This window comes from Xylocopa sonorina, chromosome 6 (assembly GCF_050948175.1).
Source record: "Xylocopa sonorina isolate GNS202 chromosome 6, iyXylSono1_principal, whole genome shotgun sequence".
Lineage (NCBI taxonomy): Eukaryota > Metazoa > Arthropoda > Insecta > Hymenoptera > Apidae > Xylocopa > Xylocopa sonorina.
Window position 1 is genome coordinate 11,533,756 of NC_135198.1, and position 19,909 is coordinate 11,553,664.

Genomic DNA, 19,909 nt, shown 5'->3' on the forward strand with positions numbered 1-19,909 from the left:
ACGTGCCTCATCTCGTGTGTGTATATGTAAACTTTCCATAGCATATTATTGTTGTAGAATAAAATAAAGATACGACCATTATAAACATTTGGGATGGATTTGTGTTCTTTGCACGCACACGCACATGCACACGCACAGGAGGCACACAAAACACCTGACACACTCACACGCACCAACAGACTTTAAGCAGGATGTGATTTTAAATTACGTACTTGCAATCGATGTATAAATTCTTTTATACTTGACATAATGTTGTGCCTTGGTCAATTTATGAAAAAAAAAAGAAGTAAGAGAAAGTAGACGTAGGACAAGTTACTTGTAATTACACACTGAGAAGAGTACAAGAATAATCGACTGATTATTAAGGAACACATATGGTGTTGTCAAATTGTTTCCGACTAATTTTTAGTTTATCTGTTGATAATTATGCATTATTGCAACTTGTTTGAAGTAATAATTAATGTCGATTATTTGTATTACTGTTTATGTATGTTCGGTATACATATAAGTATATCGAAGTTAAGTAACATATATACATAAGTAATGTTATAGGTATGTGTGTATAGAATTTCGATTTTAAATAATGCATTTACATTGGTTGATTATTTTCTGTTGAAAAAAATATATTAAATTATTTTATAATATTAACAATGTATTTCCCTTCGATATCACGAACTGTAATTACAAAAAGATTGTAAGATAAAGGATATTTTAAAACGATGCATGCATACGGTAGGATTAACGTAGCATTATAACACACGTTCTGGAAAGGACTGTTACAAATTAGGTGAACACCTATATTACGCTTTTCGAATTTAATGTATGCGAGACGTTTTAAGGGTTGTAAGGGATTATGAAATAAGACTCAAGGCAACATTGAGAAATTTCATTGAATACTGTTCAAAAAACATGAAGTATGTTGTAAAGAATACAGTCGCTCTTGTACAAATATTACACATGTAAGAATAAGCCATTCTAAAACATATTGTATATTATCATATTGAATATAAAGCCCATACAAATATAAAGAAAATATTCACAAGCCAATTTACGTTTAGTATGTATTAAAAATATATAATCACCTATTTGTGTTCGCGAGCGCGCGCAGACGCGCATATGTGTATGTAGTATATATTATATTTGAAATAGTAGTAAACATCTCTTAACATCGCATTATAATATTATTAGTTTCTCTCTCTTTTTAATAGATAGGCAACTTTAGGCGTTAATCTTAAACGCGAAATTCATACACTGAGAAGTTATAAAGTTTTAAAGTTACAAACATCATAAAACAATTAACAAAAGAAACTTTATTAACCGCTTTACAGGGGCAGCTATTTCTTGTAGGATCGGCAGTCTGGACGTTTCATCAGAAAAGTCCTATTTCTTTTTTAAGGTTCACTTGTTTCCAAACGGGAAGTTCTTGAAATTCTTCTTTAGTCATACCCAGTAGTTCCTAGTCAAAATATATGAAATACGTATTAACTTCTAATCGACTTCATTGTATTATTAAGCGGTTTAAAAACAATACTTGGAAATGTTGTTCAGATAAATATGATTCCAGGTGTGTAGGATCGACTCCCTCTGGTAAAGGTCGTTGTAATAATTGAGCCGGAGGATACGTGCTTTGTGTCAATCGAACTAACTCGTTCTCTACGGTTAATACTTCTCCAGGTTTTCGACCATCCTTAAATAAAAAAATTATTTGTTTCAATTGTACACTACTAATTATGCGTGCATGTGTGATACAATTTTAGATACCTCTATATTTAATTCAGCAATGTCATCGCGATATGTCCACGTGGGGAATAAATTGATGAATTGTAAAGGTTCGAGACCTGCCCAGACTAGATAAATTGGATATTTATTAGTTTCTGGATGAATTTTTTGCCAGTATTGCATTGCTGTCGCCATAGCCGCTCTTCTCTCGGCTTGCCATCTAACTGCCTTACTACCGGACTGATCTTCTGCTTCGGTATTTGGCCACCAGCCTTGCCATATCCACAATTCGTTTTTGTTATCCAACAAAAATAGGGCTACATAATCATTATTTAATTAGTTTTTATGTACAATGTACAGTTAAGAGATAAAATTATTCGTTCGTAATAATATTTGATGTACTACCTGGTTGTTGAACTTGATACAGATCGTCCTGCAGAAAAGGAAATGGAGTTGGCAAAGAAGAACGATGAGGACACAATATTTCGACAGATTTAAATTCTTTGAAAATACTTGACAAGTGAAATAGCCTTGGTGTATGTTCCAGCAACTGATCATTTTCCAGTGATACATACAATTTTTTATTCATTTGTCCTAATGCTATAAACAAAAAGGTGTTAACTTTAATTTGTTAATAAGTTTACCCTGTGTGTGCAACGGAAACGTTTACATACCATTAATGAACACTTCTAGTTCTGATCCTTCATCAATTTCAAGGATTTCTATATCTCCTTCGGAAGATAAACCTGTTTCCGGAGGCCGATTTTCTTTTAATTTAGTTGCTGCGTTAATTGCATTCTAGAAACAAACAATCCATGCATAAAGTTTGTACTGTATCGTATTGCGTTATATTTTACATTCGTTGTGAATAAAAAAGTTCAGAAGTAATACCGTTTTAATGTGAGGTAATGCATTAGATCCATGCCACGTATAAATTTTGTCATTCTTAGTGTCTAGTAATATAAGAGAACCTCTGCTCCGTAATTGACGAGTACTACAAGGGATCTCTATTAAAGACACCTCTGACTCTAAACTACCTCGACATATGTACAATCGCCATCGTTCGTTGCATCTTGTATTTGTTTTCTTGCCGCTATGTACAATCATTCCTCCATTAAATAAATTCAAAAACGCTGCCGGTTCGTGCCCTTGGACGACGCGAAGCTATCGAGAGGTGTATATATAAATTTGAAACACTTATACATAAAATACTTTCAATTCAAACTGATTATTACCTGAGGTGCCTGATGATCATCTAATTCGATAGTTAGTAATGCAGCAGCACCTTGTTCGTTTAATGACGCGTTCTGCCCTTGCCAAATAAAATATACCGATCGATCACGGCCCTTTGCAGAATGTTTTGACGGCAAACCGCTAAGCTCACGACCTACGTATAACAATTTTAGTTATTGTAAAATATTTATTTTAATTACGATACAACGTGTTTCAGATTCACCAGTAATTGTGACGGAATACATCCAATGCACGATATAACTATCTCCAGAATGAAATTGTCCAACAGATGAGTCATCCAGAAGAGTGTGCGAGAATTCATCAATATGCCACACCTTTATACCCGTTGTCGTGACAATGGACTGTTTCATTAACTGAAGAATAATAATCGATGAATAGTATATGTTTAAAACATCTAATCATTGCTTGTGTTTAGTTAAATTATTGTCCAAAATAATGTTGCACTATTACCTACCTCATCGTCATACCAACCAGTGCCTCTACCCAAATGACTTCCTTCGAGAATCAAATCAACTGGAGTAGTATTTTCTTCTAGTAAATTGTTAATATTGCACATTTCTATGACTATAGTCCCATCAACTTGCTCTTCGCTTTTAATACCACGAACTCGTATTATTCCAGAGACATTCGGCCAATCAAGGAATTTTTCTCTGAACAGTATCGTTTCGACGTGTTGCGTCAACTTTGCGAGTAAACACCATTTAGGTCTGACTTTGGCAGATTTCAAATCCGTTTTTGATTCGATGCGTATACCGATCATAGATGCTGCATTAATCGGGCATACAGTACATTCCGAATAGTCGTATCCTTCTTGCCACATTTCAGTAGCAAGATGCGTTGCGAGTCTCTTTTTATCGGCTGAAGCTCCTTTGCCACTCCATATATACATTTCACTACCAAAATCGAATACTAACACCTTTTAAAAGAAAGATACAATTACTTATAAAGGGGTCGATTATAAAATGAAGTTATACAATGTTATATCGCTCACCTTATTTGGATCGAGCATTTCAATTTTTGGTATAGCACCCCAATATTTTTCTAATGGTACCAATTCTTCATCTTTGATATCATACACCATATTTGTATCTATCATAAATGTTTCATAAAGTTCATCTTCATCAGGATGTCCACCATCTATAACTGTTATCAATATAATCGTATATTAACTTCCTATTTAATATTATATTTACGTACGATGAAAAGAAAACTGCTATCTTACCATTTACGTTCTCACTTTCAACACCAAGATAATTCCAAAATTTTTGCAGTTGACTTTTTGTAGAAGTTATCTTATCTTCATTAATAGTAATAACCTGAGATGCTTGACATCCAAGATCTTTGTTCTGTTGAATACTCATCGCGATTTCTGCACCCCGAGCTTTCTCAATGACATTACAGTATTTTCCAATGTAATTATAGACCTGAATTAAAAATATAAAACGCGTTACAATGTTCCGAATGAATTCTATAATATTAATACATTTTTTAATCACCTCTGATTTTGTTACTAAAACAAAATTATCGCCGCTGTTTATACTTTCTGCGACCGGTTCAACTAATCTCACTTGCACATGCCTTCTGCCTTTAATTAAAATCAGCATCAAATCTTTGTATGGCTGTAATCTATTCGTCGAAATATTTGTCTCCGCTACATTTCTCAGTGTTATATTACTGAAGTCTTCGGTAGAAGCTAGGCCAGCTAGAGCTTCCATAGCTAATGACGAATTTTTAGCCACTGTAATATAACGCAACACCATAGTTTTTACCACAACACATAAGTTGTCAATAAAATCTAGACGAGTATCTTATTTGATAAAAACTTACATTTCTCCACGTTCAGTTGTTTCATTACTTTATCTGCGATACCAGTCCGTATCTCGGTATATTCTGATTTTATATCTGTACGAGCCGCAAGTGTCTTAAGCGGATTTCTAGAAACTACACGCCGCCGTTTCAATCGTATATTTCGTTTCTGCACTAATCTATAACGATAGAAATGTATAAAATACCAGTAATTAATTTTATAATACGAGCATTAATTTTTTAACAAAATGAAGAACATACAATTCTGACTGCGACGTAATTATATCGAAATCATTTTCATTTAAATCGACAGATTCAGCCTCACATTTCTCCAGTGAAATTCCAGTGAAGAAGGAGGTGAACGTTTCATCGTCTATCTTCGGTACTGATACAACAGGTGACACATCCTTTCCTGTTTTTGATTCTTCTCCTATAAAATGTATTTTTAAACGCTGCCTTAATGAAGAAAAATTTACATTATGTGATATTATGCTATATAGTAATTTTTAAAATGATTCGCTAACCACTGTCATCGCTTGTAGGTTCCGAGAAGCTTCCCCGCAATTTAATACGTGAATCCTTATTTGGACTAGTTGGTGTAGACGCGGCATCTTTTAAGTATCCTGGAAACAATGGGTAAGTATATTCATTGTTTTACGTATGACATTTCAGAACATTTCAACGGAACAGTTTAATTGAAACATTACCTTTTTTTGCTCTAAATCGTTCAGGGCGAGGCGTCTTTTTCTTCCTGTCTGCGATACCTCCTGTAACCTTGATAAGCGGTGACGATGGTCCTGGATCTATGTTTTCTGATTGTTCGACCTTCATTTTACCAGCCACCGTAAACTTCGTTACATCAGAAGCAGCTATTCTCTTCTTCCATCCTTCTGCCGCAGATTCCAATTTTCCCAGGCAATCGGCAACGAGTACTCCTTGTTTAATACTTAATTCTTCTTTATTAGAAGAATTGTTGCAAGCGCCATCCTAATCATTGATATTAACAATACCGAAATACTTTAAAGTGTTTTTATTTTCCAACAGAATCGCTTTGAAATAATTTACCGATGAATTGGATTCAGAAGCCATGCGTCGCTTCCAGTTTGTACTTCCACTACGTTGTAACGCAGCCAATCGTTCTGCGATACTCATACTTGGACCATCATTGCTATCTATCGATGGCATTGCCTGCGTTGCGCTACGACATAATCCTGGAAGAGGTACACCGTGTTGTCTTTGCGTTGTTACACCGTTCGATTCACTTTCGTTGGTTCTGTCACTAATCGCGTGATGGCTGGCGCTTTTCAGTAATGAAACATACCTGTAAGTAGTTTATTATAATATATACACACGTTTACACCCGTGCTCTTTTACATAATATAATCTTATCAGCCGGCAGCAGTAATAAATAAAAGGTTCGACGTCACGTAAAAGCCATATTCGATAAGGCATACTGCGCGAAAAGAACTAAAATTAGTGACTCTTTGTAATTTCATTGAATTTTATAATTCATATTGATATTCAATACTAGTACGTGATATTGCTCTTTAATATAAAATAATGTGAAAGTGTATCAATGTGAAAGTTACCTGGTCTGTTTTGGACAGATAAGGCGATGATAAGGTGACATAGATTCACCTTTTATGTTACACGTTTCATGACTCATAGAGGATGTCTCACCTCCAGATGATTCGAGTGTCTCTTCGTGTTTCTTAGATGCAGTAATTACAATTTGAACATTATCTGTGTCATCTAGTGCAGATTTGAATCTTGTTCTATTTAATTTATTCTGAGTACTACTTTTGCAATAAGGCATTGTATATTTTTGTTTAATTTCATATCTCCTACCTGTTGTATGGTTATCCTTTCCACTGTAGGCATGACTTAAATCATATTGTGTAGAACTACTTTCCATTATGCCTCCTGTCTGTGTATAAATTCTTACATTAGAAACAAAATTCTTATCTGCATTAAAAATTTCACCAATCAAACATTACTATTCACCTTATCTTCTTCTAACTTCAAATTAGATTTCAATATAGAACGTGGTAAGGTATCACAATTTCCAAGCGCCCGCTGTTCTATTTCTTCGGATTCTTTTTTAAGTACAGATTTTATTAATCTCATCCCTTCGAGTTCAGGGCTTTTTGTTCGCGGTGCACTATAATCATGTAATGCTGCAGGTTTTAAAATGCTTCTCGGGGTATCACCTTCAAGAAAAAATAAAATTAAAAAATATTAACGACTTATATTTAAAAAAGAAAAAACAAAAATGTTCGCATTTAACCAATATCGACATAAAATTTACCAGCATTCAGCAAACACTGGTTAAGAGTGTTTAGTGGAGATATTCGAGATGCCACTTCAACTTCCTCAGACGTAACCGGTTGTGTCTTATAGCGGGCAGCTGGACCTCTTCGTAACTGCCTTTCTGCCGATGTGTTATTTGACACTGAACTTTTTTCAGTATCAATCTTTTGGTTGAACAAACGCACTCGCTCCGCCAAGCTTAATTTAGAAGGATCAAATTCATCATCAGTCGCAGCAGTTAAATTGTCTCCTGTCAAATTTGATTTTCTAACGGATGCGGCGTTTCGTTGATTTTGTAGAACTGCTTCCTGCACTTCTTGGAAAGTTACCGGTTGAGTGTTAAATCTATCGTTCGTTTGATTCTTTCGATCTCTGTATCGTTGTATGCCACGTGAACCCTTGCTCGGCATCTTTGGCGACAAATTATCCTTCTCTTTCGAATTTGCTTTGTCTTGCAAAGCATTAAAATGCAATGCCATTTTGGAAACGCTATTATTACGGTGCACACCGTTGGTTTGTGAATTTTCATCGTCTGTTTCCTTTTGCAAAAACGACGCTTCATCTTTCGTACATTCCTTGTCGCTCATTCTAGTAGAAATCAAAGTACTGTCATCGATACTATCATCTACTGGAGATCCATGCGAATTCACTTTGCTTCCTTCTAAACTTTCAAATACTGTGACAGTCTGTTTCTCCTTGTCTGGAAGATTCTCCTTCGTTATGCTACAATTGAACATAATATTAGTTTGTTGAAATGTTCCTTTCCATTGCAAATAAAATCATAACTGCTATCTAAATATAGGAGTGGCTAACAGCTATTGTTAACAAAACTTAACAAATTTTCTTAACTTGTACAATATACTTCATGCATACATGTAAATAGAATTAAAAGGAAAGCATATGTATTTCTTATAAGTTATAAAGTGTGTGTGTGTGTGTGTGCATTTTTAAATATTAAGAATAAGAAAAAAAAAAAAAATACCAAAGTACTACCTCAAATCAGAATTAACTTTTAGAGAGACGTACAGGTTGTGTGCATGCTCTGATTCTCTGTTTTCTGTAGCTTTCAGAATTGCTAGGTGATCTATAATTAAACTTGGCACAGATTCAAACTCTTGCCAAAGTTACATATTACTATACAGACTAAATGCATAAACAAACATCTGCTATCAAAAATTTGAAATTGACAGCAGTGGTACACGTTGGTAAATTGTTTAACTAAATACTGTTAGGTGTATTTTTATAAGAGCTTCGCCTATGGATTATAGGCCCTAATATAAAGCAACATAATATTGAATACATCTCGTGTACGAGTGCTTGAAAGCTTGTGTATCTTCAATTTATCGGCAAGTAACATTCTATAAATAGTGTTTGTTCAATTATTTAACACTACCTGTATGGTATATCGCAAGGAACACTAGAAGTATCGGCACTCTCATCATCTGGAGAAAAGCCTGTTTTTAAATAGACGTTGTCGGTTGTCAACTTCACTTGCAAGTTCTCCTCCAATGTATCGCTCACAGATATTAACTCGAGGGATCTTCGTTTGTTAAGTACATCAGCGAATTCGTTAGAGATATTAGAAGGTTGCATGTGACCCAGAGATTGTGCTCTTTTTCGCAAAAATAAATTTTCCGGCTCTGTACATGTATCATCGCTTATAATTGTTTCATCGTACACGTTTAAACGGACACGCGATTCGTTGTCTCTGTTACTTGATTGTTTCAATATAGGTCGCACAGGATCATTTTCCAACGGTCCGGTTGTTCTACTTTGCAATGTACGATTTCTAAGCATCGACAACTTTTTCGGCGATGTTAGCTCCGCCTCGTAATTGCATTCATCTTGTGAATTTTTTCGAGTAAATTTTAGTATAGTTTTCTTGGGTTTATCATCATGCTCGTCCGATTCTGTGCTCGATTTTTTCTTGAGTATTGGTCGCGGCTCCAAAGACGGTGGATCACTGCCGAACGATTCCTCTCTACTATGCTTTTTCTTTAGAATTGGCCTCACTTCGGAACTATCGAGTATTTCGGTACCGCTCACGTTTGCCGTATCCATTGTAATGGTCACGTGGTGATTAACGGTAGCTGTCCGTTGGTTATTTGTAGATTTTCTTTTAAGTATACCCTGCGGTTCTGTGGTACCAATTTGGCGATCCTCTCTGTCGTCTTCTCTAGATGATTTCCGTTTCAATATGGAAGTAGGCTGAGGATCCGGACTCTGATCCCTTTTAATGATCTCGTCCAAAGATGATCGCCTTTGATTTTTCAATATTGGCCTAAATTCAGAATATGTGTTATCGGTAGAGGAAATGTCGGGTGAGCAACTATGCCGTCGAAGTATTTCACTTTCGTCCAAACTACTGCGTTTCTTTAAAATACCATGTCTTTTATTATGCGTTGGTTCTCTCACAGACGGTGAAAATGTTACCGGCAAAACCGCATGACTCGCGGCTGTAGACAAATTTTGACTCGTATCACCATCAGATATTTTATGTTTAAGTATTGAAACCGGAGTGTGTTGATGATTTAAAGATCCGTCTTGGGAGTGCTCATCGTTTGACTTTTTTAAAATAGAACTCTTCCTCGGTGATAATTGCAATGCGCGCGTATTTGTATTATTCTCTGTACTGGTAGAAAAACTTCCTTGACACGATGTATTAGATAAATGATTCTCCGATCGTGGCCCATAATTTGTCGGTAGATTCGCATGCGATTTGAGTCTTTCTACACGTTCTATTGTAGATTTTGTTAATGCTGTCAATGCATCGACTCTTCGTGAAACTTCCGAATCGCTATGTCCGCCACCGCTACAGAATTAAATTTTATAATTTCATATATTAGTGTATTGATAAAATAAGAAAATAACAGTATTAAAGGGAATCGAATTACCTAGTAGTTCGTTGTGTATTTGAAAGTTTAGTATTTTCAGGAGAATTAATCGAAGATAATGTACAAATTTTTGAAGAATTTTCTTTAGCTTTCTGGCAAACAATTTTTGATTCCAAAGATTTTTTACTTGTTTGACTTAAATTAGTTATTTGATGCTGATTATTAGAATTTGAAGTAGATATTGTATCGGATATGTAACCTTGTTTATTTGATTGTCTCCTGGTTTGCCTGATATTACGTTCAGCTGAAATATACATAAAATTGATAGTAGAACGAACGAACGAACGAACGAACGAACGAACGAACGAACGAACGAACGAACGAACGAACGAACGAACAAATAATTACAATTTCGTAGATAACCATATTCTTAAATTACTTACATCGATTTGAACGATCTCCCGTCGTTGTTTCCATATTAAGTGCTCGATTTAAATACGACTTCCGCTTGTAACTTTTATCTCTTTCTCTTACAGAATTTGCAATCTTACTATTAGTTGATATCGTATCCTGTATAATATTGTTACACATCATATAATTCAATATTCCATAATTTTACTCTAGACGTAATACACTTACACTTTTAACTGATAAACTAGTGCTAGGTTGGAGGCCCGAAGGTGTAGAATTTTCTGACGTACCTAATTTCTTCGACGATGCTGTCCCACCTATACAAATAGAGTAAATAATGTAAATGATAAAGTATAATGTTACGGTAATGGACTAACTTGCTTAAAATAAAATATAATTTACCATTAGGTGACAGAATTGAGGCGGCACGTAATCTAGAAGCTCTAGTCTCACGAATCGATGCGGACTTACATAAATTCAAATTTTTATTACTCTCCTTATTTTCTGATCTTGAAATCAACCGACCGTTCTTTTCCAACATGGAGCTACGACTTTTATTCTCTGTTGTAAATAACATTTACAAGTATTGGCATTAATCAATTACTCCAGAATTAAAAATTTATATTATTATTATTTAAAATGCTTACTGTTCACTGTGCAAGGTGTTATATCCTTTTTAATTGGACATTGCGCGTCCTGTTGGTTATGATGCACTTCATCATAGCTAAGGGAAACGTTTGAATTCTCATAGCTTGTGGAATTATTTTGCGTCCCATTTGAAGAACTTTCTTCACTGGTTGCCATTAAAACTGTGGCTCCAGCAGCTACCATTCCTAAAACCACACGGGTATCACATCTGACATTTCTTAACATGCTTCTCGTTATCACTTAATTATACATACATAGACATATTTAATATCCTGAGATCCAAAAGTATGGGTCACATATATAGGAGATAAAAATATAAACGTGAAATAAAAAGAATTCAAACAATTTACTTATGATATAATAATGTCATACAGATTTCAATAAATAAAAAAATAATAATCATAAACGTTTTCACAGCAATTCATTTTATTCTTTACGAATATTTCGGACATATGTATACATGACATTGAGTCTAAAAATAATGTTAACAGAAGTTTTCACCTGTTCCAAAAATGAAATTCAACCGTACATATTGTTACAAAACATAATATGATAGATTCTATTCGAAAAACTTTTAACGTTATGGTCTGTTAATTTTTAATAACAATGTTCAAGATGTTTACAATGTTTCTAACGTTGTACACTGTGAATTATAGCAAAAACTCTCCTCACACTTACTGATCTAATATAACTTTTGTTTCATTGCGGCCGTATCACGATTTAAAACAAATTTACAAATAATCAAGAACGCAACCAGTGACGCAGATCAGTTATGTCGTTATATGTATATATGTATATATTTTTCACAGCTATTTAATAAGTATTACTTATATAAAATACATATAAAAAGCACCCGTTAAAGCCGGGTAAAATGTATAAAATTCGAGAAATTCAATGTTCCGTCGCGGGCAAAAATTGACAACGTAAAGAAAAATTCGTTCGCAGGGAAGATTGCACGGGTATTAGTCATTACACACAATTTCTCCCAAAACGAAGTAGAACGAATAAAACCGAAGGTAAGCATCAAACAGATCCAGATGGCGTTACTCGAATTAAACAAGTATACAACAATAATAAAAGGATAAAGAGTAGCAACGCGGAGTTTTTTTTTTTAAATTCAACTCCCTTTCCACTTGCTGCACGTTAGAGTGTTCCTAATTGAATGCAAGGACAAGTATTCGGTGACATGAATTCAACGTTAAAACCAAAATTATGTATGTAGGACTATATCAATGATTCAGTGAAATGATAACAATACTTTAAAGCTTTCTTATAAAGCGATTTCAAATCCTTACTTAGAATGTAAAGCGGATTAGAAGCATTAATGTTCTGTTTGCGATTAAGTGTTTACGCTAGAGTACAATGTGGTTCCGAAGCGAAATAGTTGAAAAATTCATTAATAAATGTTCCAAGTATTTATCGCACTTGATAAAGTAATAATGTAAGTAAGTTTTGATTCCTCCTAGGAAGATGCTATCTAAAAGTATTCTATACTGAAATACATAAGAAATGGAGAATATCGAATTGTTATTCTTTGATACGTTTTCGCATGACATCTCGGAGGTGAGCGTGAGGTTACTTCTTTCAAACGTAGCCACGACACATGTAGATAATAATTTTTTTTATGAAACGTTTACCCATTTCAGGAGCTTAATTTGGATTTGGTGCAATTTCCAAAACCTGTTTATATAAGCGAAGTTAGAATTATTCCGTTAGGTGCTAGAGTACAGGCTGACTTTCCTGGAGGTGTTCGTTTAGGGTACCCAATGTTTTTTTTACAAAAGTTTTACATCAAAAGATATTTGTCTTTAGCCTTTATCGCATTCTTCTTATTCTCCTCTCAATTTTAGAGCAACGAATCCATCTCAATTTGAAATTGAGTTTTTCGTAAATGACTTAAGTAAACCTGGTGCATCCACGTTTGAATCTCTTGGTGAATTGGAATATAAGCAGAATATTCATATTCAATTGGAATGCGAGAGAAAGCAAATACCAACAGATGGGTTGGTACTGAGAGGGTGGTATACTACAATCACTTTAGCAGTATATGGAACGTTGACAAAATCTCTAAATAATCCACAAGAAGTTGTTAGTTCAGCTGCTGGTTCTGCAGCTTGCGTTACTGGATTAGAGGAAGTTATAGAAAACACTGTACAAATTTCAGAGCAACAGTCTGAATGGTATTATGAAAATCAGGCACAAACAAACTCAAATGTAAGTTATTTTTTTATACATACCTATCAAGTCGTTTGTAATGAATATATAAAGGAAAGTACATTTATTGTGTATGTGCAAGCACTACATACTTAAAATAGAAAGAAACATCTGTTTAAACATTTAATGGTGTTTATTAGGAAACATGTATAGCTGCAACGCCTCCACCTCCTGTACAGCCAATACAAATAGTAGAATCATCCAGAAATTCTGCATCAGATACTGGAAAAGCAGAAGTGGGACACTGGGAAGAAGATGCTACAAATAGTACTTTAAAATCTACTAAACGTCCTTCTTCACCACCTTCTGAATCATTAGTATCTTTAAGTCCTGAGCCCATATCAGCCGAGGAAGAACCAGATGGTGGTGAGCAAGAAACAGGAGAGCCATTCGAGCCCATATTATCAGACGAGGACATAATAACAGATGATGTACCACCCGCTACAGAGTATGAATGCGAAAATATACAACTAAATAATATTTATTCACTTACTCCACCAGATCTGTTAGATTTGGAAGAATCGTTAGATGTTACTGAAGAATGCCATGTTAGCAAGGAAATGTTGGATAAGATTCACGAAATATTTCAGTCTTTATCAAAGTTAGTTCTACATTTCAATAATGCGTCAGGGCAAGAGAAAGAAGCATTTGTTCATAGTTGTGAATCTTTATGCGCTATAATTAGCCCATTTCATTTAAACAATACGGATTTAAATGATTTGACTAATATCGTGAATGCCGGTTTAGACATGGATCTTGCTTGTGCTCAGCCACAACCCACTTACAAAGTTCGTCACGTTAAAGTTGGTGTACGATTGGCAGAAACGTTGTGCAAATTTCAACAAGGTCCAGATATACTCTTGAAAGTGGACGCACCATATAAGTTATTATCACTGTGCATGCGTCAAAGCGTCGCGCTTCCCGTGAAGATTTCCGCTCTTCGCACATTGGACGCGGCACTAATAAGTCCTGTAATCGTTCAAGAATTTCTCAAATTCAAAAGTAATCTCTACAAAAATGCTTTAACGATGTTGGACACGGCAAGATTAGCAAGATTAAAATATGCTTTGAGCTCATTGTTACGAAAGGTACATACATATGAATTTCTTGACGAGATGAAAGAACTCGACGAATTGGGTATTACCGAATTGACAAATACGTATGTATGCTCAACCACGTTAATGGCTCAACCGAAACGTCAACTTCCAGCTGGAACTCAAATGGAATTTGAACGGGAACATAATCGAAATCCTCGATGTCACTTGATTGCGTATTTCGAGTACCATAAACTTTTGTATCACGTTCTGTTTGCTCTTACCTCTCCGAAATCGGATGTAAATTTGATTAGAGCCGTTCGCTATTTCCTTCTACGCATTTCGGATACAAAAGAAGGCCTATTGTATTTAGTGAAAGAACCAGAAGTTACCAAGTTAATTTTAAAAGCTTTAAAATGCGACTTGCCTGGAATTGGATCGGTTTTAGCTTGGCGGCTTCAAGTTCTCCAATGCCTATTGCATTTAAAATATCAACCTTCGGACTGGATGGCTTTAAAAAAGCTTCATTCTTTCTTAATATTTCCTGAAGGTTTACAAGCTATAATAACAGTTCTTCCTACAGGAGAATTTATCGATATTTTAATTCCCTATTTTTCTGATCCGAATCTCTGTGAATTCGCTGCGGAAATTATATCGGCAACAATTCGTTATTCCGAACGAATAGAGGTATTTCAAAATCGTGCCGCGGTTATATTAGAAAAGTCGCGTAGTCAAGCTATTTTAAAAGACGTTACATCGTACTTGGCCACAGCAGCGCAACCGTCTAATTGGAATTACGGAGATGTTTCTCCACTTGTTGCGTGCATCAGAAAGAATGCGGATAAAGCAGCCTCTCTTCCAGGACAGTTGATTACAGCATGTAGAATTTTACATTATCTTGTTTTTCCTTCAAACAATGACGTGGATCCAATGGAACCTTATGTCGAATTAAAATATAGAAATGCGTTAACTCAATTATTTGCTGCTGATGGCTTAACAGCTCTTATCGCAGTTATGGCAAATATTTCAGAATTCTATGAACAACCATTCCTTCATCGTGCAACCTTAACAGGTAGAAGGGGTTTAGCATTGGTTGCGTTACTTCTTCCATGTGTGAAATTAACAAGAGCGTTATTAGAGCGTCTTGTTAAATGCATGGCTACAGATTTCAAAGATTTAACAGCTGTTGTACCATTACTTGGTGTTTATTCGCTAGTTGAAGCTATTCCTCCTATTCGAATTGTCCAGATTCTATCAGAAGAAATAGTCGGGACTCTGCTAGTGTTCACACAAGCTGTGGATTCAGATGGATCCGGGAATGTAGCAAAATCATTATGGACACAAATGTTAGGCGAAGTTCTGAAGATGGTTTCTCTGAGTCCATGTAATTTCATACCAGGCTTAAAACTATTAACAAGATTGTTACCACCGGTTTTGACTTTGAAAGAAACAATGACCGAGGATGCTACTAGAATTTTAGGCCTTAGAAAATTATGGTCTGCTCACTTGCAGGCTCAAGCTAATAATTTAACTGAAACATTGCGACTGCTTTGTGCTAGTTGGAATAAGGATTTATTAATTCTCCTTTCAAAAGTGTGCAAACAGCTGAGCGATTTAGCAGCACCTACAGCATTACTTGTAGGTAGATGTTTATTGGATGGTATAATAGCTGCCGCACCATTCGAGAATAACGTTTTAATTCTAGCTTTACTTAGCGAGCTTACAAGGCATGCTCCCATGAAAGCCACTTTGTTAACTTTAACCAGTCCTGCGTCTAGAGCACAAGTTAAATCCGATCAAAAGTATCCACCAGTCATTGAAATGATGTGCAGTGCACTTAAAAGTACAACCGATATTAGAATGCAATATGAGATATTGGATATATTTGAGACGTTATGCGATTGTACTTTAAGTCTAATGCAAGAAGATGTTAATGAACCATTCGAGAAAAGACTGACACATTCAGTGCCAAGTAAAGAACCGCTTTTATCCATTTTAACTGCATTAATTGATATATTGGCAACTAGCAAAAAATTTGAACTCGATATATTGCAAAGTACACTTCGTATACTTCTGTCTCTTATCAGCCATAACTATGGTTTGTACCATGTAAAAAGCTGTTTAGAAAATAATCCAGATGCGTTGCGATCATTGTTGGATCATATTTCAATCCTGGAAGATCCAGAGGCTCAATCTGTTGTGAATTTAACTATACTGTTCCTGGAGAGTTTAATCGCATCTGAATCACAAGGAAGATCGTTATACCTGCGAGTACAACAATTGGCAACTTTAATATTTTGGGATAAGAATGATCACCCCCTAGAAAAGATAAAGAGTGCACAAGAGTTGGTTGAAATCTTAAAATCCGCTGAAGATAAAGAAGAAAAAGAACCGATCCCAGAAATGTTGGAACCATTACTGCCAACCCCTGAAGCTCTATTAAGTCAGTTCTCTCAACGATGCTTAGGAACACCAGATCTTTCCTTGAAACGACCAAAGAAATTTACATTTGCATCATCAAATCAAGTACCAAACGAAAATACCGTGGACTTGTTAACACTTGCAGCTGAACTGCTTCCTTCAGATTTTAACTTACTAACAGAAGCACAAAATTTGTGTTCAAAGACACCACCTGATGATGCTACTCAACCATTGCAATCGAAGGTTCAAACTGACGATCAAGAAGCCAGAGACGTTCAGAAACAGGCTACGTCTCCCGTTTCTAAAGTAAAACAACCATTTGGTATGTTGTATAACATTTTCACTGTATATGCTATTTAAATGTATTGACATATTTTCATTTCCATAGTTACACCTATGCGAGGTCGGACACAGTTTACTAATTCTTTAAGAGGTGGACCTGTGGTGGGAAGCGTTGGTAGAGGAGCAGATCCATTTAGATCGAGACCACCAAACACTTCGCGACCACCGTCCCTCCACGTAGACGATTTTGTAGCATTAGAAACGTGTGGAGCGCAACCAACAGGGCCTACTGGCTATAACAAACTTAGTATTCGTGGAACATGTCCATCACGTGCAATCAATGCAGGCACGAGAAGTCGTCCTTGGACACAGGAAACTCGGCCTCCTTATCTTCGCTAATTTTATTGAAATTAGTTTCGATTAATAATTTGATTCCTCAATTACAGAAAGATTTTATGACAACAATTCAACATGAAAAGTAATGATATATACATGTAGGTGTAAGATAACAAGTACATAGCTCTATTTATCTCTGTATAAAGATTATATTTTATAAACACGAAATAATTCAAGTTTCCATTGTATACAATCCAAGTTGAATTAAAAGGAGGCTCAGTTTGACATATTAACATCCTTCAGCATTTGCTCTTTCCAATTTTCATATTTTAACTTGAATACGTTATATCTTCTCTGAACTATATTAATTTCCTTAGAACTATATTTTCCCTAAAATATTAGTAAACATTAAAATAATTACATCAAATTATATAGACAAGTTAAAATTATTATTATATATGTACCTTGCCATCAAGATATTGTAGTGTTAGATCATCAAACTTTTCTATTGTTTCTAATATTATATTTGTTGGTTTAATTTGATTTTCCTTCATATAGTCCATCAAATGCAACAAGTAATGAAAGTTTTTTAAATAACATGCATTACGGATTAATGAATGTAAGATTATATAATTTGGTGCATAACCAATGGTATCCATTTGGTTTAAAAGTTCTATTCCATCCTGGTATTTTATACATCCGAGGGCTAATACTCCAAATGTAATAATATCTGGTGTAAGATGATGTCTTTGAATTTCATTAAGCACATCCTGCATTGAAATATAAACGAATGTTATTTAAATATATAGACTAGAAATATTTGACTTAATTTCTATAATTACTTACTTTAGCATACTCATATTGTTGTCTGATACTTCTTCTTTTAATAAGTATATTGTAAAAAGCTATATCAGTTGGTATATTATGTTGTTTAATGTACCTAAGGAAATGTTCTTCCGCTTTTATTGTAGGTGGAAGTAATTGTACAATTAATGTTAATGATTTCGTATCAATCACAACGCCATCATCTTGCATACGTTTCAATAATTTATCAATACCACCAAATAGAATTAAGCGGTTTTCTTTTAATACATCATTCAAATTTATAGACAATGGATTGCTTTCACTCACTACATTTAATTTGGAGCTATTATTATTAGAGTGATCATTATAATGTTTACTGTTATGTTCAGTGTTAAACAATGAAATAAGTGATCTACTTAATACTGGTGGAGAATCTAATAAATCTGGTCTTTCTACTTCAGTGACTTGAATCTGAGTAGCCACTGCACCAGGTATTAAAGTATCATTGATTTTCAAATCACCAAGTTCTGTTTCTCCAATTGCCCTCAAAAGAAGATTGTACTGGCATATATTTGGTTTTATTTTATTCATCTTCATTTTATGCCATAAAATCAAAGCGAGCTTTAATCCATTTTTTTTATCATTGATGGCTACGTGAAATAAAATAGTAAATATATTTGACAAATCATAGCCTTTATCCACTGCTTCATCGGCTAATTGAAAAGCAGTTAATATTTGTTTATGATGGCTATAAGCCTTGATAAAGGTTATATAGTGCAATTCGTTCAAATGTATATGTCTCTCGTAAAAATATTCTCGCAAGTATGCTAAATTCTTTAATGCTAGATCTGTATCATTTGTTTCAGAACAAGCGTTGATTAAACTATTATATACAGGAGGGGAAGGATCTATACCTCTGTTTCTCATTGATGTGAACAGTTTGAAACATTGTTTCACATCACCTTGTGCAGCAGAGGCAGAAAGTAAAAGTCTGTATATGTATCTATTTGGCTTGTCACCATTTTCTTTCATCAAATCCAATACGCTCAAGGCCAATTTTAAATCTTTACGAAGCATGTGTGATTTAATTAGATTACAGTAATCTTTATAAGTAAATCTATGTTTTCTTGGAACTATAACACGTTCTGAGAACTTCTCGTCCTTTTCTTCGGCTTCGTCCATTGATACTCTTTCATATTTTTCATGTGAAAGATCACCGAAAATATTGGGATTTTTAGGTACTGTGTTTGTAGAGGAACACTTTCCGTTACAAGTAGAAAAATGTGAAAGGCTCTGTTTCCTTTGAACATTTAAATTATCTTTCTTCTTAAATGCATGGTTACTTGTACAATTAATACAATAATATGCTTTCAGTACGTCTAAAAATCGGTTCGACTGTTTAACGTAGTGATAATGATTGTCGACATAACCTATAAGAATCTTCGATCTTGGAAAGTAATTCTTTTTTAAGAAGAACATGTTTAATACGTTCGTCAATTTTCAAGAAATTATTAATTACAAATATTCTCTTGATAAATCTGAGTGATCACTCACATTTTTACTTAAATATCTCTCTTTCTTTTCTTGTTACTTATCCCTTCGTATCGTTAATTTCATCGGTATTTAATGAGAGATTGCTATATTCAATATGAATACTATCTAAAAAAATTAGGAAAATAGTTATTTTATAAAAAAAGCAAATTAAACGAAGATAAACACGTATTAACGAACAGTACACGCGAGTATATTTCTTTAATTAAAAGATTCTTCTGAAGTGTGAAATAGATATATGATAGTAGAGTATATATCCGAGTATATCGCGAGGAGGGAGAAAGG

At 34.6% G+C, this 19,909-nt stretch overlaps 3 protein-coding genes across 5 annotated transcripts; 1 reads left to right on the forward strand and 2 right to left on the reverse strand.

The window, feature by feature from the left end:
* Positions 1-966: 966 nt before the first annotated feature.
* Positions 967-11,969, reverse strand: Svil (Supervillin). Of its 2 annotated transcripts, none has more exons than XM_076897281.1 (28): positions 11,661-11,969; positions 10,982-11,158; positions 10,737-10,895; positions 10,563-10,651; positions 10,367-10,493; positions 9,984-10,227; positions 8,483-9,901; positions 7,088-7,812; positions 6,800-6,989; positions 6,628-6,719; positions 6,369-6,531; positions 5,845-6,100; positions 5,487-5,766; positions 5,304-5,402; positions 5,041-5,209; positions 4,801-4,958; positions 4,470-4,711; positions 4,196-4,397; positions 3,965-4,116; positions 3,428-3,889; positions 3,176-3,326; positions 2,955-3,106; positions 2,611-2,883; positions 2,394-2,517; positions 2,125-2,319; positions 1,762-2,036; positions 1,532-1,687; positions 967-1,456 (listed from the first exon to the last, which is right to left on the reverse strand). In XM_076897281.1, the coding sequence occupies exons 2-28, from the start codon at positions 11,136-11,138 to the stop codon at positions 1,370-1,372; spliced, it is 6,798 nt and encodes a 2,265-aa protein (XP_076753396.1). In that variant the 5' UTR covers positions 11,139-11,158; positions 11,661-11,969; the 3' UTR covers positions 967-1,369. The 2 variants fall into 2 exon arrangements, with proteins under 2 accessions (XP_076753396.1, XP_076753395.1); XM_076897280.1 differs by having other exon boundaries at positions 10,982-11,167.
* Positions 10,994-17,451, forward strand: Vir (VIR_N domain-containing protein). Of its 2 annotated transcripts, XM_076897285.1 has the most exons (7): positions 10,994-11,181; positions 11,928-11,998; positions 12,449-12,545; positions 12,629-12,741; positions 12,833-13,196; positions 13,337-16,973; positions 17,040-17,451. In XM_076897285.1, exons 3-7 carry the CDS (start codon positions 12,492-12,494, stop codon positions 17,330-17,332), a joined length of 4,461 nt encoding a protein of 1,486 aa, XP_076753400.1. In that variant the 5' UTR covers positions 10,994-11,181; positions 11,928-11,998; positions 12,449-12,491; the 3' UTR covers positions 17,333-17,451. The 2 variants fall into 2 exon arrangements, with proteins under 2 accessions (XP_076753400.1, XP_076753399.1); XM_076897284.1 differs by lacking the exon at positions 10,994-11,181 and having other exon boundaries at positions 11,879-11,998.
* LOC143424918 (pentatricopeptide repeat-containing protein 1, mitochondrial) lies at positions 17,433-19,650 on the reverse strand. Its single transcript, XM_076897309.1, has 3 exons — positions 18,116-19,650; positions 17,734-18,039; positions 17,433-17,659 (listed from the first exon to the last, which is right to left on the reverse strand). Exons 1-3 carry the CDS (start codon positions 19,550-19,552, stop codon positions 17,546-17,548), a joined length of 1,857 nt encoding a protein of 618 aa, XP_076753424.1. The 5' UTR covers positions 19,553-19,650; the 3' UTR covers positions 17,433-17,545.
* Positions 19,651-19,909: the final 259 nt, after the last annotated feature.

Coding starts and splice junctions, on each gene's coding strand:
- Svil (XM_076897280.1), bottom strand. CDS start 11,165: ATGGTAGCTGCTGGAGCCACAGTTTTAATGGCAACCAGTGAAGAAAGT. Junction 6,990..7,087: donor CCAGTGTTTGCTGAATGCTG/GTAAATTTTATG, acceptor TTTTTCTTGAAG/GTGATACCCCGAGAAGCATT. Junction 1,688..1,761: donor TTGCTGAATTAAATATAGAG/GTATCTAAAATT, acceptor TTTTTATTTAAG/GATGGTCGAAAACCTGGAGA.
- Vir (XM_076897285.1), top strand. CDS start 12,492: ATGGAGAATATCGAATTGTTATTCTTTGATACGTTTTCGCATGACATC. Junction 12,546..12,628: donor TTTCGCATGACATCTCGGAG/GTGAGCGTGAGG, acceptor TACCCATTTCAG/GAGCTTAATTTGGATTTGGT. Junction 16,974..17,039: donor TAAAGTAAAACAACCATTTG/GTATGTTGTATA, acceptor TCATTTCCATAG/TTACACCTATGCGAGGTCGG.
- LOC143424918 (XM_076897309.1), bottom strand. CDS start 19,552: ATGTTCTTCTTAAAAAAGAATTACTTTCCAAGATCGAAGATTCTTATA. Junction 18,040..18,115: donor AACAATATGAGTATGCTAAA/GTAAGTAATTAT, acceptor ATTTCAATGCAG/GATGTGCTTAATGAAATTCA. Junction 17,660..17,733: donor TACAATATCTTGATGGCAAG/GTACATATATAA, acceptor CTAATATTTTAG/GGAAAATATAGTTCTAAGGA.